The 19,306-nt window shown below is 40.9% G+C and overlaps 2 protein-coding genes across 11 annotated transcripts in view; one reads left to right on the plus strand and one right to left on the minus strand.

Moving 5' to 3' along the window:
- LOC128695376 (dynein regulatory complex subunit 3-like) overlaps positions 1–19,306 on the minus strand; it is a 33,590-nt gene that overhangs the window by 12,225 nt on the left and 2,059 nt on the right. Inside the window, exons 3-9 of the mRNA XM_053785915.2 lie at positions 13,552–13,685; positions 11,788–11,943; positions 9,061–9,230; positions 6,552–6,758; positions 5,762–5,902; positions 5,149–5,242; positions 4,423–4,542 (exon numbers count right to left, since the gene is read on the minus strand). Coding sequence (XP_053641890.1) covers positions 4,423–4,542; positions 5,149–5,242; positions 5,762–5,902; positions 6,552–6,758; positions 9,061–9,230; positions 11,788–11,943; positions 13,552–13,685 — 1,022 coding nt within the window. The remainder of the gene's footprint in view (positions 1–4,422; positions 4,543–5,148; positions 5,243–5,761; positions 5,903–6,551; positions 6,759–9,060; positions 9,231–11,787; positions 11,944–13,551; positions 13,686–19,306) is intronic.
- The window catches only part of LOC128695370 (TOM1-like protein 2), a 92,084-nt gene continuing 85,853 nt past the window's right edge, over positions 13,076–19,306 (plus strand). For 5 of the 10 annotated variants that reach the window (XM_070095455.1, XM_070095456.1, XM_070095461.1 and 2 more), the window contains exon 1: positions 13,076–13,209. In XM_070095455.1, the coding sequence (XP_069951556.1) occupies positions 13,076–13,209 (134 nt within the window). Of the gene's footprint in view, positions 13,210–17,087; positions 17,156–17,210; positions 17,230–19,306 lie in introns of those variants that run through there. The other 5 variants (XM_070095457.1, XM_070095460.1, XM_070095465.1 and 2 more) reach the window with 5 other exon arrangements.

The following is a 19,306-nucleotide window of genomic DNA, read 5'->3' on the forward strand; positions in this document are numbered from 1 at the left end:
TTGCGTGCAGCCAGCAGCAACAGCCTGGTTGATCAGGGGCTGATCCACCAGGAGGCCTGGTCACAGACCGGGCCGCGGGGGCGTTGACCCCCGAAACTCTCTCCAGGTAAACTCCAGGTATCACTACGAAAGCAAAAGACTTGGCAGACGATGCAACATCCCCCAATGAAAAGCAGGGGTGTCACTAGCACGTTAAGAGACCATACAATAAGTGTCAGGGGCCCGAGACTGTTCAACTGCCTCCCAGCATACATAAGGGGGATTACCAACAGACCCCTGGCAGTCTTCAAGCTGGCACTGGACAAGCACCTAAAGTCGGTTCCTGACCAGCCGGGCTGTGGCTCGTACGTTGGTTTGCGTGCAGCCAGCAGTAACAGCCTGGTTGATCAGGCTCTGATCCACCAGGAGGCCTGGTCACAGACCGGGCCGCGGGGGCGTTGACCCCCGGAACTCTCTCCAGGTAAACTCCAGGTCCAGGTATCAAGATGGCTACGAATTGCCTCGGCAATTATTGATTCCATAAATTTTCCCACTATGGAGGTAAGGCTTATTGGTCTATAGTTCGAAGCTAAGGACCTGTCACCTGCCTTGTAAACAGGTATTACATTTACCATTTTCCACTTATCAGGCGCTATGCCAGTTTGTAGTGATATGTTGAAAAGATTAATCAAAGGTTTGCAAAGTTCTTCTTTACATTCCTTTAACACCCTTGCAAACAGTTCATCAGGGCCTGGGGATTTGTTAGGTTTTAATTTCTCTATTTGTTTGAGGACCATGTCACTAGTTACTGGAATCGTGCATAGTTTATTATCGTCCTGTTCTACATAATTTATTATTTCTGGAATTTCGCTAGTATCTTCCTTAGTAAAGACTGAGAGGAGGTAAGAATTGAAAATTTCACACATATTCCTATCACTGTCAGTGATCTGACCAGAGTTACTCTTAAGTGGGCCTATCTTGTCCCTAATCTTACTTCTGTATACCTGAAAGAACCCTTTTGGGTTAGTCTTCGAATCCCTTGCGACCTTAGCCTCATAATCCCTTTTTGCTTTTCTTATTCCTTTTTTTTATTTCTCTCTTTAATTGAATATACATGTATTGATTTCTTAACTGCCCTTTCTCTCTTTTGATACTCCTATATATGCCTCTCTTTTGACCTATGAGATGTTTTAATCTACTGTTCATCCATTTGGGATCATTTTTGTTAGATCTAATTTCCCTACTCGGAACAAAAGTTGACTGAGCAGCTAGAACTATGCTCTGAAAAACGTAATATTGGCAACCAACACCAGCTACCTGACCCATAGTCAGATCATCACAATTTAGCCCACCCAGGTAATTTTTCAGTCCCAGGAAATCAGCCAATCGAAAGTCTGGGACAGAGACTTGATTGCAGTTTACTGGGGAATTCCATAATATACTGAAACTAAGTGATTTGTGATCACTTTCCCCAAGCTCATCATTAACCTCAAGATTATTAATTAGTGAATCTTTGTTGGCAAGAACCAAGTCAAGCAGATTGCTTCCTCTAGTTGGTTCTGTCACAAACTGTTTTAAAAAGCAATCCTGAACTGTATCAAGAAAGTCACTAGATTCAAGATTTCCTGTCAAATTGTTCCAATCAATTTGTCTAAAGTTAAAATCCCCAATTAACACATTTTCATATCTAGACGCCTTATGAATTTCGTCCCACAGCAGCTTACTGCACTCCCTATCAAGGTTTGGGGGCCTATATATCACACCCAAAATTAATTTTTCATACCACTCGAGAAACTGTAGCCAAACAGATTCTGTGTCCGATGTTTCTATTCTTATGTCATGTCTAACACAATAAGTTAAATTATCTCTGACATACATCGCCACTCCACCACCCTTCCTGTTGACCCTATCAGTGTGGAATAGTTTATAACCCTTTATGCTGCATTCAGAAGGCATTTCTCTATCCTTCAAGTTGAACCAGGTCTCAGTTATAGCAATAATATCTATATTACCTGCACTTGCGAGTAATCTTAGCTCATCTATCTTATTTCTTAGACTCCTACTATTTGTATAGTAAACCTTATGGGAGCTAGTCACTCGTTGCCCTCTACCATCTCCCTTTGTTTGTTGATCAGTTGTTTTGTCTTTATTAGGAACTCTATTTTGAATAATGTCTTTTAAACATATTCCTGAGGTATCCTGATAATATCTGCTGTTTCCAACAATAATACTGCAGCCTGATTGTTTCCCTCAAACACCCATACCTCTATAATCTATCAGTTTAAAGTTCTAGACAAGTCATCAATAACCCCCTCAATCGAATTGGCTAATGCAACCACTCCAACCCCAGAAAGATGAACCCCATCCCTTGCATACATATCATGTTTGCCATAGATAATGCCTAGGCATAATAGAGGCTCTCTTTGCATTGCAACCCACTACTGTAAATATAAAATCTCAATGTACTGTTTGCAAAGACATAAATAAATAAATAGAATTTGTCCCAGTTATCAATGAATGGGATTGCGAGTTCCTTGCAGTACCTTTCTAGCCAGCAATTTATACCAATTGCCCTAGACATCCATTCATTGCCCACTCCCCTTCTAAGCAAAATGCTACATATGATAGGGATCCCTCCCTTAGACCTGACTACTTATATGGCTGACCTGTACTTATCCAGTAGCTCCTGTTTCCTGCCCTTCCCAGTGTCATTACCCCCAGCACTAAAACAGATAATGGGCTTGTTCTCATTACCTGCCATAATATTATCCAACCTGCTGACTGTCACCAACACCAGCTCCTGGGAGGCACACTCTCTTTCTGACTTTGCTATCTCCATTACAAAATGCACGGCCCATATATCTTACCTGAGAGTCTCCCACAATCAGAATATTCTTACCTTGATTAGCAGGGGAGTCAGAGGTACCTTTAACCTCACTAACCACTGAAGTACACTCGTCTTGAAGAACAGAGAATCGATTTCCTACCTTCACATCTTTATTAACCCTCCTTATCTTCCTTCTTCCTGAACTTTGAACCAATTGTCACTTAAAGTGGCTGCCACTATTACTGCTGGTAAGTATTATCTCCTTACCAGCAACATCTATTTCACACTCACTCCCAAACTCATCCAGGCAAAGCTTCAGCCTCTTATTTTCCTCCTGAAGAAGTAGAACCTCCTTCTTCAACACTTTAAGCTGAGATTCTAAAACACTACAACAAGCCATGGTGCTTGGTAACACCCCTCGCTAATACCCACACAGCTCAGGACAGGTATGACCACACGTGACCACTGACCTCAGCGTACCTCACTGACCTCAGCGTAGTAACAGTTGTGTCCGTATCCAAATTTCTAACTATAGAACAGAGGCGTCGTAAGGGGGGGGGGGGCGGCCGCCCCGGGTGACACCATTTAGGGGGACACCATAGAGCCTCTAAAGAAGGTAACACTAATGACCAAAACCATGCTGCAGCAACATAAGAGAAAAATTCTTCGTTTCTACATAGCCTATTATAGGATTACATAGTACAAATAGGCCTATATAGTGAAAATCACTGATTTTGATGTGATAGATGATTTTGCAGGATTGAAGGCAAGGAAATGTAAGATCAGATTCTTTGAGAGGTTACCTGTACTCAAGGTTAAATCGGAACTAGTGTTTTTCTTTATTTTTCAAGTTTTTTTTTATTGTTGAAGATGAGAGTAAGACACATGTGCAACATCTGGGTATCTTTATTGTAGACGTTTCGCCATCCAGTGGCTTTATCAATACAAATTCTAGGACATAACTAGAAGACAGTAGAACTATGTACAGAAGATGAGGTAATCAGTCCCTCAACCTAGGAGTAGGTGCGAACAGCACCATAGTCGTGGAGAAGATGAATAAATGTAGGATCTGTTGCCTGTACTCAAAGTGGTATTTGAGTTTATGTTTCCTCAATATTACTAAGATTATTTATTTTATCATTAATAAAGTTCGGTTTATGGCCTTTAAACGTTCTCATTGTTAAACATTAGACACTGGTCATGCAGCAGTTATTATTATTAAAATCAGGGGGAAACGCTAAACCCGGAGGATTATACAGCGCCTGGGGGGGATGTGGAAGGCATTCAGGCTTAATTCGGGGAACTGGAGCACAGATCCAATTCTCTAAATCAAGAGCCCCTCACCAATATCAAGGAACCTTCCTTGAGGGGTCATGCAGCAGTGATGTAACTGGAGTTTACTCCCCCCATCCCCCCGCCCTTGGATTTCATGGGAGTGACACCAAAGATGCTGCCCCGGGTGATGCCAACTCTAGCGACGCCTCTGCTATAGAATAGAAAATTTGAGGGGTAAGAAGCCAAACATTGTAATAATAATAATAATAATAATAATAATAATAATAATAATAATAATAATAATAATAATAATAATAATAATAATAATAATGCTTACTGACCTTGACCTGGTCAGCAAGTGTGACCTCAGCAGTGAGGAGTTCTTGTGAGGCTTCGTCCAGTAATGTGTCAAACTGCTCCTTGAGTGCTACAGCCTTGGCTACCCTGGTAGTGTGAGCCTCCTGCAGGTTTAACAAGCGTCACCATATTACAACAAGAGAGAAATTTATTTAGGCACAGGTACACATAAGTACAATTATCATATATAGTATAAATTACCTAGGATAACTAAAAAAAAGTCAAAGTGACTTATTTCCATTGGAGTCCTTGATTTACAGCTTAGGTAGCAGGCGATATACTGGTGCTGTTTTGAACTCGCTACACCTATCAAGGGAAGTCCTATGATGCTGGTGAGAAGCTCTTGATCCAAGGAACTGGACCTTCTCCTCCCTTGGGTCGAGCCCGATTGCTTTTCATTTCCCAAGCGCTGTATGACTCGATAAATAAAACATGTGCAACTGCTGTCTTATTTATCAACTTGTAGGTATTGCATACCATTATCATATTCACGCTGTATGACCCTTGCGAGTTTAGGGCTTCCCTTGAATATAATAATCCATCCTTCACAAAGGAAAATGTGACATTTCAAAATTCTATAGTATGTGAAGAGCAAAATAATGTGCAGTAGTATACAGAAGGAAACAACAGTAGCAGTAAGCAAAGTGAGCTGTAGTCCTGTTGACCTGGTCATCTCCAAAACTGGAAAAAGAGTAGGCCTGGGTACTAACTTGGTCATCTCCAAGACTGGCTTCTTCTGCTTCCCTTAGTTCCCTGGCGGCTGCTACTACCATCTCTACTTCTGCTTCCACCCGACGCACCACCCTGTAACATGCTCTCCTGTACCACTTGTAACCCTCTTGGAAAGTTTAATCTAGGACTCTAGGCTCTAGGCGCTCCCTGTAATACATGTATTATTTAGAAGTTTCCCTGAAATTCATGTGATAAGTAAAAACCCTCCTGTAATACGTGCGTTAATCTATCTACAAGGAACTGAACTTATCCTCCCTGTCTCTGAAGAGGAAATAGCGCCCATTTCCTAAGTCACATAGCGCCCATTCCCTATGTCACATAGCTCCCATTTCATAAGCGTTTCGCTCTTATGGGCTTAGCTCTTCCCCATGATTAAAATTATACAAAAAAATGTAACAGGTAACAGTTTTCCCTGTAACTCGTGAGTGTAAACATTCTCTGTAATATAGTAGTCTACTCTCTCCAGGTAAACATGTAACTCATGTTAGTCAAAACATTCCCTGTAATACATTAATCTACATAGCTTCCCTGTAACTCACGTGACAGCGCAGTTCACAAGGAAGGGTCAGGACATGATGTTACGCAACATACCCTCTGGCGTGCTTATCTGCGTCGTTTTTGGCGGTGTTAAGAGCCTCTTGCAAGAGTTTCTGTTCCCTCTGGCGTTCATCTTCGTGCGCCAGACCCGCGTTGAAAACCCGCAGACACACAGCGTTGAACTGATCCCGATACCTAGGGAGGAGAAACACGTTCAAGTGCTCTCTCCATTTGCTTTGTAGGACTTTTGTTTTATACAAGTTATAACTTGATCATTTTACATCTCACCGCCTTTCAGTTTATCTCCAATGAGAAAAGAGTGCGGAGAGAAAGTGTAAAAAGAAGATACATATTTCTTGGTTCAGACACACATTTCCAGCTTGGACACAAATACACCCATTATCCACCAGTTCGGATACACACACGTAATCCACCAGCTCAGACACAAACACATACATTTTCCACCAGCTCAGAGACAAACACACACATTATGCACTAGCTCAGAGACAAACACACACATTATGCACCAGCTCAGACACAAACACACACATTATCCACCAGCTCAGACACAAACACATACATTATCCACCAGCTCAGACACACACATTATCCACCAGCTCAGACACACACATTATGCACCAGCTCAGACATACCCATCATCTTTCGCTTCGACGCGCGCATGATTTCCCAGCTCAGACACACATTTCCCACCTTCAACACACTCTCGCAGTGTTTCAAGGCCTCAATGGAAATAAGTCATTGACTTTTTTGGGGGTTATCCTAGGTAATTTACACTATGTATGATAGATTGTACTTATGTATACCTATACCTAAATAAACTTACTTGGTCATGAGAGCGTTGGCGCCGGGAAGGTGGAGGAGAACCCCCATATCCTTATCTCCTCTGAACATCCTGGAGAAGAGAGAACCGTCGTTGAGGGCGAGGACTCCTGCTCGACAGTGATGTTCCTGCGATCTCCTTGTCACTGCTTCCTCCTCCTCCTGTTTCTGGACCTTCTCCTCCTGTGCCTCCACCACCTCCACCTCCGACCTGTCTTTTTTTAACACAAAAAAGTAATAAACACTTGCCAATGACACAAACGATTCCACATGGATTTTGCTATACTTTATTATTACTATTACATTATTATTATTATTATTATTATTATTATTATTATTATTATTATTATTATTATTATTATCATTATTATTATTATTAATTATAAAGGTTAAAACTTGTATGTGTCATATACAGCTGCAGTCACGGGTATATATGATTTTGGTACCAGCATGGGTACCAAACATTCCCTGCCTTCTGGGGCAGGGAATGTTCAGCCGTCTTCTTCCCCAGAAAAATTAAATGTCGTGCCACCTTCCTTTCCCGGAGGGACAGACTATAGCATCACTTTCCTCCTCAGAGGAACGCAACATAACGCCCTCTTCCTACTATGTCCTTTTCCATCCTCTCGATATTCCTAAGTATCTTGTATGTCACGATTGTATTTCCCTTAACACTTGGTTCCTTCAGTGCTATGAGAGTCATTTTAGTGTTTCCTCGTAGCTTCAGGACCATCTAGCGGTTAAACTATTACATTTTCACAGCTTTGTAATGATTTACGGTGTGGGCTCTACACTTGTGCGATATATAATATAGTGTTTCAGTGCCAAAAGGGAATCCCCTTTGACCCATGCATGTCAGGAGAATTGATAGGGAACAGTGTAGTAAAGAAAGCGAATGCCAGACTGAAGTTTCTGTATAGACAAGCGCAGTGTCTACCTACTGAGGCTCGCAGGACCCTATGTCTAGCCCTTATACAATGCCATATGGATTACGCTTGCTCTTCATGGTACTCTGCCTTGACAAAAAAACTGAAAGATAGACTGCAAATCACCCAAAACAAAATCGTAAGATTCATCCTGGGGCTGGGACCAAGAGAACATGTAGGCCAGGATGAATTACAGCAGTTGGATATGCTTAATGTTGAAGACAGAGTAAAACAACTGAAGCTAAATCATGTTTATAAAATTGCTCACAAACAGTGTCCAGAATATCTTGCTGTCAATTTTGTCAAGGTTGGGAACCAAAGCAATCATAGTACTAGGGGGAGAGAGCACAACTTTGTAGTAGCCACAGTCATTGGCCAGGCTTCAAACACCTTTTATTGTACAGCAATAAAAAAGGAATGGAACAGACTACCCGCACATGTCAAAGCCAGTCATAGCATGAACCAGTTCAAGAAGAGTGCCAAAAGGTGTCTGATGAATGTAGCTACAGAAAGGGAGGGGAATGATTTTCTATTTTTTAGCTAACATACGTGTAAATTTTACCTTATTCCTAGTAATGACCCTCGTATTGTAGATAGTCTTAATGACCTTGGTGTAGTAGATAGTCTTTTTAGTATGATAATAAGATGTTATCTTTATTATAGAATAATAAGAAAATATTATAACCTTTATATTATAATAATAAGGTAAAAGGACCCCAATGGAAATAAGTCACTCTGTCTGACTTTTTTGGGTTATCCTAGGCTCTCTACATATATGCTGCTATGTATGATAATTCTATGTAACTGTATTTGCGTATACCTGAATAAACTTACTTACTTACTAACATTTTATGGCGAAATTTTGGCAGCTGTCAGTGGGCGCGTCACTTGAGTGGCTGCCCTGTGTTAGTGGTGGGTGACGCCCACTCCCAAGATCACTTGATAGTCACATCACACACACACACACACACACACACACACACACACACGTCTGTACAATTATATAGTAGCTCATGTACTAATATTTACCAAGCCAGCAGTCTATATAATTCAGTTGATGAGTCATTGTGTGTATATTGTCCTTTATACATTGCCAGTGGCTCAATAAGAGTGTGAACGAAGAGAAAAATTCATTTATTGAAATATAATAACTCAGTAAGTCTAAGGCAGGGCCGCGGGAACATCGATGATCCTTGGAACTACGTGTAATTTATGGGTAAACTAGCCGAGAGACAGTGTTAAAGTGAAGCCGTGTTGAGGTTTTCATTGTTCTTGAGCTTTTAAATGTAGTGTTTAGCGACAATACGTCGCTCATAAATATATGATATGATTTATCAACCCTCTCACCTAATACAGTAGGGGAAATGTGAAGCTTTTTAACTTTATTGGGTTACCCTTGGTTAAATCTATATAAAAGTAGCAACTGTTATGCTAGATAGCAATAACAACTATTGTAATAGATAATAGTAGCAACTATTATGATAGAAAATAATAGCAACTATTATGCTAGATAATAGTAGCAACTATTATGAAGCACCAGTAGTCATGACAGCTGTTATTTGCTAAGATTATTCGTGTTGGGTGTACCTGTACTGGTGGGAGGCGCGGGCGTGGTCTTCTGGGGTGAGAAGGCGGTGATCGAAGTACACCAGGCCTGGGAGGATGGCCAGAACGTTCGCTGGGTAGTGGTCATCACATAGCGGGTTGTTCGCCAGACTCAGACTCGCCAGGTTGCGAACTTGTCGCAGAGTCCGTACCTGTCAATGTCCGCATCGTGAACACTTAGTCAAAGACACCAGGAATCATGTACAGAACTCCATCGCAGCAGCCAACAGTTACACTCTCCAACACAGACGCCACGAATTACACACTTCAACACAGGTGCCAGCAATCATACACTCCAACACAGGTGCCAACAATCACATATCCAACAGCAAGGACAAGTCATCACGCACTTTACAGACTGATGCACATCAACTGTTACGTACTTAAAACACTTTCGTAAACCACCGTCCACGTAAGGTCATCCAGATGTCAAGAACTTTACATACTAACTGTGTACAGATCACACACACACACACACACACACACACACACACACACACACACACACACACACACACACACACACACACACACATCAACCAAATAACTGCTGCAGCATATGGGCGCCTGGCAAACCTCAGAGCAGCATTCCGACATCTTAATAAGGAATCATTCAGGACCCTGTACACCGTGTACGTTAGGCCCATATTGGAGTATGCGGCACCAGTTTGGAACCCACACCTAGCCAAGCACGTGAAGAAACTAGAGAAAGTGCAAAGGTTTGCAACAAGACTAGTCCCAGAGCTAAGAGGTATGTCCTACGAGGAGAGGTTAAGGGAAATCAACCTGACGACACTGGAGGACAGGAGAGATAGGGGGGACATGATAACGACATACAAAATACTGAGAGGAATTGACAAGGTGGACAAAGACAGGATGTTCCAGAGATTGGACACAGTAACAAGGGGACACAGTTGGAAGCTGAAGACACAGATGAATCACAGGGATGTTAGGAAGTATTTCTTCAGCCACAGAGTAGTCAGTAAGTGGAATAGTTTGGGAAGCGATGTAGTGGAGGCAGGATCCATACATAGCTTTAAGCAGAGGTATGATAAAGCTCACGGCTCAGGGAGAGTGACCTAGTAGCGATCAGTGAAGAGGCGGGGCCAGGAGCTCGGACTCGACCCCCGCAACCTCAACTAGGTGAGTACAACTAGGTGAGTACACACACACACACACACACACACACACACACACACACACACACACACACACACACACACACACACACACACACACACACAAACATGAAGATTATGGAATGTCAAAGAAGACCGCAGATAGGGTTAGGGGGCCAAAGACTGCAAACCCTACTCAAGGAAAATGATCTTGGGGTTGAGTATAATACTAAGCACATCTGAGGCGCACATCAACCAAATAACTGCTGCAGCATATGGGCGCCTGCCAAACCTAAGAATAGTGTTTCGTCACCTTAGAAAGGAATCGTTCAAGACGTGTACGTCAGACCTATATTGGAGTATGTAGCACCAGTATGGAACCCACACCTGGTCAAGCACGTCATGAAATTAAGAGAAAGTGCAAAGGTTTGCAACAGGACTGGTCCCGGAGCTAAGGGGTATGTCCTACAAGAAGAGTTTAAGGAAAAACGACCTGACGACATTGGAGGACAGGAGGGATATGATAACGACATATAAAATACTGAGAGGAATTGGCAAGGTGGATAGGGACAGGATGTTCCAGAGATGGAACACAGGAGCAAGGGGTCACAACTGGAAGGTAGAGACTCAGACGAGTCAAAGGAACGTTAGAAGCATTTCTTCGGTCACAGAGTTGTCAGGAAGTGGAACAATCTGGAGAGCTGAAGAATTAAGACACTTACGCAACATATGGGAATCTTAACTGAAGAAACGTTTCGCCACTGTGAAGCCACTGTGTGGCGAAATGTTTCTTCAGTAAAGAATCCCATATGTTGCATAAGTGTCTTAATTCTTCAACTTGTCGGTTTTCAAAACTATTCATCAAATCTGGAGGGTGATGCAGAGGAGGCAGGATCCATACATAGCTTTAAGAAGAGATACGATAAAGCTCATGGAGTAGGGAGAGAGTGGACCTCGTAATGAGCAGCGAAGAGGAGGGGCCAGGAGCTGTGAATCAATCCCTGCAACCACAATTAGGTGAGTACACACACACACACGGCCAGGAGCTGAGTCTCGACCCCTGCAACCACAATTAAGTGAGTACACACACACACACACACGTGCGTGGAATAGACAAGGTGGACAGAGACAGGATGTTCCAGAGATGGGACACAGAAACAAGGGGTCACAATTGGAGGCTGAAGACTCAGATGAGTCAAAGGGATGTTTGGAAGTATTTCTTCAGTTAGGAAGTGAAATAGTCTGGCAAGCGATGTAGTGGAGGCAGGAACTATACATAGTTTTAAGACGAGGTATGATAAAGCTCATGGAGCAGGGAGAGGGAGGACCTAGTAGCGGTCAGTGAAGAGGCGGGGCCACAATTAGGTGAGTACAATTAGTTGAGTACACACACACACACCACATACATGTGAGTCCATACACATGGACGTCGTAAATTTATGTATTTAATCCTGTATAGTATTCTTATAACTGAAGAGTAATTTAGAAAATAATATAATTTCTGTTTTGAATGAGCCCTTGATGTGAGTTGAACTTCCCAGGAATGGCCAGTAAACCTACTGCAGTGCTCTTTTAAGAAAGTGTTACTGACGTCTTGCATGTGTGAGATGCGGTTGTTGGCCAGAGTGAGGAGGTGGAGGTTGAGCAGGGGCTGGAAGGTACCTCGGTCTAGTTGACTAATACAGTTGTTGTGGAGAGACACCACCTCAAGACGACGTAAAGTCTTCAAGCTGCTTACGTCAGTTATCTGTATGGCATACATACACATACATACATGTTAAATATACAATAAGATCACAGTAAACAGGTGGTATCACAATATGGAGAACAAGTGTGAAAAGAATAGTGTACTCCCTATTCACTGTTCTTTTCGCAGTGGTTTTTCTGTGATAACAACACGCAAATAAAACACGAGGAGGGGTGGTTATATAGCTTAGGCCTTTCGGCATAAACGTTTTTCAGAAGCTAAATTACTCAATGAATTTGTTAGGAATTGGCTAGAAAATTCGGAAAATTTAGAAACAGTTGGTTGGTTGCCGCATGTCCATCATTATCATCATTACTGTCGTCATCATCATGACCACCATCACTATTCATTCCGTTACCGCCATCACTATAAACCCTAACAGCACCACAAGCACGAGCATGTTTAACTCCATTACCATAGCATCACTAAACCACCAATCATCACAATGATCACCATCGCCACTCGTCAGTTCGTTTACGTCACATTCTTCACAGTTCACGTGATGTTCGCAACCTTTGTTATTTCCATAACCTTTTCCTCATTTTCTCTCTCGTTGAGCTTCGCTGCCAGTGACCTATAAAGTCTCGATGAGCCAGGATTTTGTTTCTGGTAGTCTGATACACAGCCACTATAAAACACATGAAAAACAAGATAGTAATAATTATATTTCTACCTAGCTGTAGCTGAATATAATAATAATATTTATATTTATATGTACATGATACAACTTATATAGACCTAGCTGACATCAATGACATACTATATAGAAAGCCCCTGGTTATGCAGAGCATTTCTGGCAACTTACGTTAATTTTGTCTCCAGTATGCTACCCACACCAGTCGACTAACACCCAGGTACCTACTTGCTACTAGGTGAACAGGAACATAAGGTGTCTTAAGGAAACACGCACAATATTTTCACCCGTAACGGGGATCGAACCACGGAAAGGTAAAATGAGGAATATAAAAATAGGCATATATACAAGGGAAATACCTGTATACATAGGGAAGGCCTATGTACATTAGAAATAACTGTATACTTAGGGAAGACCTGAATGTGGTTTCACGATCGGCATCACCAGAAACAAGATAAGATTATCTCACCTACACTTATTTTAAGGTGAAATGAAGTGATGTACGTTCGGGCCCCGCTTTACAGCGTTTTTCTAACAGCAGTTTTCAATTTTACCCATTCTTCATTTATTCAGACTTCTTACAATAAATATATTCACCACGGACTAAAAGTTAAGAATGAAAATATTTTAAGGTAAGTATTATTTATTATTATTATTAAAGATTCGCCGATATTCTCCCGGCCCGGGCCTTTTCCAAGTGGTGGCCCGGCCTTGGCTCCCTCTTTAGGGAGTGTCTGAGACCTAAGTCTCCCATGGGAGGAGGCACAAAAGGTAAGTAATGTGTGTACTGCATATGCATTTTTGGCGTAGTTCTATTGCTCACTTAATATACGATAGTGTAAACATGTTATTAAGATTTTATATGCATTTAAAAGTGAAAAAACTGTATTATATTCTATTTCATAGCGATTTTCGCTTAACAGCAGTAGTCAGGAACCTAACCTACTGTATAAGTGGGGCCCTCCTGTACTCACCTGGTTGAAGGAGAGGTCGAGCCAGGTGAGGTTGATGAGCCTCTCCAGTCCTCTGGTGTGGGTCAGGGCGTTGTTGCTAGCCTCCAGCCTCCTCAGGTTAGTCAACATCCACAGGAAGTCCAGACTCCCCAGACCTAGAAGATACATACATATATACTCACTAACAATATAACTATTATTATTATTATTATTATTATTATTATTATTATTATTATTATATTGAAAAACAAGGGTTAAGTCAGTAAAAAACTTTCACACTTAAGAAAATCATTCACACTGAAATCAAAACAATAAGTTTTATTAGGTGCTTGAACATTACAAATGTAATATTCACAATGTTACAGAGCTTTGGGCAAAGGAAAATGCAAATTTAAGGCAGGAATAAATAAATAAAAAAGATGAATCAAGGATTATTATTATTATTAATATATACACGGGCAGGCGTTAAATCCGTAGGTGTCATACAACGTCACGGAAATGAGAGGGAAACAAGGAAAGGACAAGAAGATAACAATCCGCACAAGTACACAAAATAAAACCTGAAGATATTTTGATATCATAAAAACTCTTATGCTTGATTAAGATTTTTTTTTAATGTTAAGATATCAGATCACGTGAAGATAGCAATGTTTTATATCATGATTTTGTTCTTCCTTGTCGAGTTCATGATAAACCCAAATATTCATGTACATAATTCACTGGCGTCTTATACTGTTTGTTATTTATATTGATTTAATTAAGACGGGTGAATATATTGAGGTGAATATACTGAGCAGTGACACACCCTGACTGAACATGTCACAATAATTACAGACCAGAATAGTTACCTCCTCGGAGGTAATCAAGTTTGATCTAGGGAATAGGAATATAGGTCCAATTTATTGGATATAGAGCCCTTCCTAGGCATCAGGGCGCTCCTCCCTGCCTTGAAGGGCCTCATCAACTTCCTAGACTTGTTTCAGTCAGATCAAGAGTTGCTTAACTTGTCTAGATTGGGTCAGGTGTGGTCAGGCTTGTCTGGGTTAGGTAAGATTAAGATTTGTTGGGATTTCTTAACCCAGAGGATTAGCCACCCAGGATAACCTATGAAAGTCAGGGTGTCATCAACGACTGTTTGTCTTATTTCCATTGGGGTCCTTTAATCTTGTCCCCCAGGGGAGCCACACCTGAGTCAACTAACACCCAAGTACCTACTTACTGCTAGGTGAACAGGGACAGCAAGTGTAAGGAAGCAGTTAGTTTAAAATGTCTATTATGCATCCCATACCCATCCTGTGGGCGGTAGTCAAAAGATTACAGAGGTACATAATGGGTCCAGGGACTGGGCCCCAAAGTTTTGATAGCTGAGCAAGTTATAAAGGTAATGAAGTCACAAGTTACAAAGGTAATGAAGTCACAAGTTACAAAGGTAATGAATCATGTAAGTAAATTTACTGACTTATGTTTATACATGGGTAAGGAAACATACTCAGTGTTTCGACCCGGCCGGGGACTGAACCACAGACACTTAGCATGTGAGGCGAGAGCATTGTCCCAGGAATTTGAACTAGTAACCAGTGTCTTGGCTTGAACATGATTACCTTCCACCCAAAAGGGCAGTATGACCCCCCTATTGGCGTAGCGCTTTCCGATTATTTTCATGGGTTTGCTTATATTTATCAATGATTACGTGACTGACGGGAAGGTGGGAAGGCAAAACCAGATATCGTCACTTATACATCCTGTTCCATGTCCTGAAACAGGAAACTTGTGGGTGGAAACGTGTCGGTGACGTGTCCTATCACTGCAACCCAACACCGTGTTCGCCTAGTGATGTAAACCGATATATATATATATATATATATATATATATATATATATATATATATATATATATATATATATATATATATATATATGTATATATATGTATATATATATATATATATATATATATATATATATATATATATATATATATATATATATATATATATATATATATATATATATATATATATATATATATATATGTGCCGAATATGTAAAACTGGTCAATTAGCAAGAACTCATTTAAAATTAAATCCAATCTAAAATTTTCTCTTATACTTTTAAAGATATATTTTTTTCATTAATGTTAATGTAAAAAAATTTACTTTTGCACCATAAGAATCTTAGAAAACTTACCTAACCTTATTAAAACAAGAACAATTTATTTTAGCCTAACCCAACTAAATATATTTTAGAATTATTTACAATAATTTAAACTAAACAAACACAGTGAAATATATTTTTTTCGTTAGGTTTAGATTGATTTTGGCGAAATTATTGCATACAGAAATTTTCTCTTGTCCTATATGGCAAGATGAGCGTTGCTATTTAAGCCAAGATCGCAAGTTCTGCCTATTCGGCGCGACACACACACACACACACACACACACACATATATATATATATATATATATATATATATATATATATATATATATATATATATATATATATATATATATATATATATATATGTATATATATATATAGAGAGAGAGAGAGAGTCACAGCTCCTGGCCCCGCCTCTTCACTGGTAGCTACTAGGTGTGTTTGTGTGTGTGTGGTGTGTTTGTGTATGTTGTGTGTTTGTGTGTATGTGCGTATGTTTGTGTGTGTGTACTCACCTAATTGTGGTTGCAGGGGTCGATTCATAGCTCTTGGCCCCGTCTTTTCACTGGTTGCCACTAGGTCCACTCTCTCCCTGCTCCATGAACTTCATCGTATCTCTTAAAGCTGTGTATGGATCCTGCCTCCACTACACTCTCCAGATTGTTCCACTTCCTGATAACCCTATGACTGAAGAAATACTTCCTAACATCCCTGTGATTCATCTGAGTCTTCAACTTACAGTTGTGACCCTTGTCGCTGTGTCCCATCTCTGAAACATCCCGTCCCTATCCACCTTGTCAATTCCTCTCAGCGTTTTATTCTATCATGCCATGTGTGTGTGTGTGTGTGTGTGTGTGTGTGTGTGTGTGTGTGTGTGTGCAGTAGCTGCCCATGGTGGTGAATATTGGGAAAGTCGGTGTGTCTGAATAATATATTAACATTTACTTATTAATTTATAACTTTGTTAGTGATTGTGGTGGTGATGGAGTTGGTAGGGTGATAGTGAAAGTGGTGGTGACGGCTGGTTGTGCAAATATGCCTGCACTTGTGACTTCACCTGTGGCTACACCTGCATTAATCAACAGAAGTGAAGCGTGAGAGAGAATCATCTTACGCACTTAATATGGCGACATAATTTTCCTAAGACTCGACAAATATGCATCACAAATACGCATGTTTATGTAATTCTTAAGGATTCGTAATTATGAAAATTAGGATATAACACTAGGCCTCAGCATTGTCTAGTATACATAACAAAGATAGCGCCTAAACGCTTTCCATCAACTCTATTTTATCCTCAATTTTGGGGCTAGAAGATGAGAATAATAATAATTTTCATATAAAACGTACATAAATGTGATGTTGATTCATTATCAAGATTAATTGAGATAAGGTGAGATAGTGACAGAGGCCAGGCTGTGTCAGTCTCACTAAGAGGAGAGTGTAAGCGCAGTGCCTAACAGTTGTGAGTTTAATATATGGATTACATAGGCCTCTATATTGACCTTCTTTAGTTTTGGGCTTTTCAGTGTGCTGACAGTAAGATACTTACGTTCTTCTTCAGTTTGATGACAATATCATCCAGTTAGAATAAACAGGCACAATACCATGACTGGAACAATACACAAATAACCCGCACATAGGAGAAACTTCTGACGACATTTCGGTCCGACTTGGACAATTAATTAGCCACACTAGTTGCTGGTCAAGTTGGACAGTAACGTCATAAGTTGGGTTCTCCTGTGTGCGGAATTATTTACGCAATATCCAGTATTTAATTCGTCCTCATAATGAGTGCTTGGCCTCTAACGTGTTTAGGCAAGACATATGTGTTCATTGAGCCGCTGTTTCCACTACATAACGTAACCCCTGTTCGTATTACTAGCTACTCTTAGTTATTTCATATTAAATTATCTAATTTAACTTAACCGTAATGCTTCTAAAACCGTATATGAGATCGAACACTCAGAATGAAACTCTCTTCAAGAGGGGTACCTTGAGGCTGGTAAAGGGCTTTTGATTCAAGGGTTTAGATCTTCCCGTTCCTCAGATCAAGCCTGATTTACAACCAGTTCCCAAGCGCTACATTTAAGAATATAACCATAATTTTTAAAGGGGTGGACCGATAAGCCAGTGGAAGGCCTCGGTCAGATGACCAAAAACTCCAGTGGCGGGTATCATATGAGGGAGCTGGGCAGGCACCTAAGTCCGTTCCTGACCAGCCGGGCTGTAGTTTGTACGTCGGTTTACGTGCGTCCAGCAGTAACAGCCTGGTTGATCAGGCCGTGATCCACCGCGAGGCCTGGCCAGGGACCGAGCCGCGGGGGCGTTGACCCCCGAAACACCCTTCAGGTGTCAGGAAACACTTGTCCTGTTTCCTGACAAACCTTACCTAACCTAACCTACATGTATGATCCTGTGAATATAATACTAATTATCCAAACGAAAGGAATAATATATAAACTGTAGAGTCAGCTCTGTTTTTGTTGGATACATTTTTGTTTCATATTAATTTGATAAGTTGACTGTTAAACAGAATAATGAGAACTGGGAGTTCTTTGAGTAATGGAGTGAGGCAAGGGGCTGTTCTAGGACACTTCTTTTTATCAGTAGGCTACTATACCGGCCCTTACCAAAATGTGTGAGGTTTATCATATTGACAACACATGGGCTAATATATGAGGTTCATCGTTATTTTGGTAATACATGCTCTACTTGACCCATTATGCACCTCTGAAATATTTTTGACGATCACCCTCATCCTCATATCAGATATAGACAGAGATGTAATCCACAGCACCGTGTCATCCTTTGCAGACGATACTAGGATCTGCATGAGGATGTCATCTATTGAAAAACGCGGTTAACCTCCAAGAAGATACAAAGCTTTTTAATGGGCAACGGAAAACAATATAATGTTCAATGAGGACAAATTCCAACTACTCCGTTATGGAAAACTGGAGGAGATAATAACTAGAACATAGTATTACAAACTCTGATCATACAATAGAGCGGAAAAATAATGTGAGGGACCTGGGAGTGGTAATGTCTGAGGATCTCACTTTCAAGGATCACAAGTGCAAAGAAAATGATAGGATGGATAATGAGAACGTTCAAAACATGAGATGGCAAGCCAGTGATGATCCTTTTCAAATCACTTGTTCTCTCTAAGCTGGAATACTACTGTACATTAAGATCTCCGTTCAAAGCAGGTGAAATTGCAGATCTAGAAAGTGTAGAGAACCTTTACTGCACATATAATTATGTTCCATCAAACACCTCAACTACTGGGAACGTTTGGAAGCACTTGACTTGTACACGCTGGAACGCAGGCGAGAGAAATATATCATAATCTACACTTGGAAAATTCTAGAAGGAATGGTCCGGACGCTGCACACACAAATCACTCTCTACGAAAGTAAAAGACTGGGCAGGCGATGCAAAATACCCCCACTTAGAGAAAATACCATAAGTGTCCGGGGCCCAAGACTGTTCAACAGCCTTCCACCAAGGATAAGGGGAATTACCAATAGGCTCCTGGTTGCCTTCAAGAGGGAGCTGGACAGATACTTAAAGTCGGTGCCGGATCAGCCGGGCTGTGGTTCGTATGTTGGAC

The sequence above is a fragment of the Cherax quadricarinatus genome, chromosome 50 (assembly GCF_038502225.1).
Source record: "Cherax quadricarinatus isolate ZL_2023a chromosome 50, ASM3850222v1, whole genome shotgun sequence".
NCBI lineage: Eukaryota > Metazoa > Arthropoda > Malacostraca > Decapoda > Parastacidae > Cherax > Cherax quadricarinatus.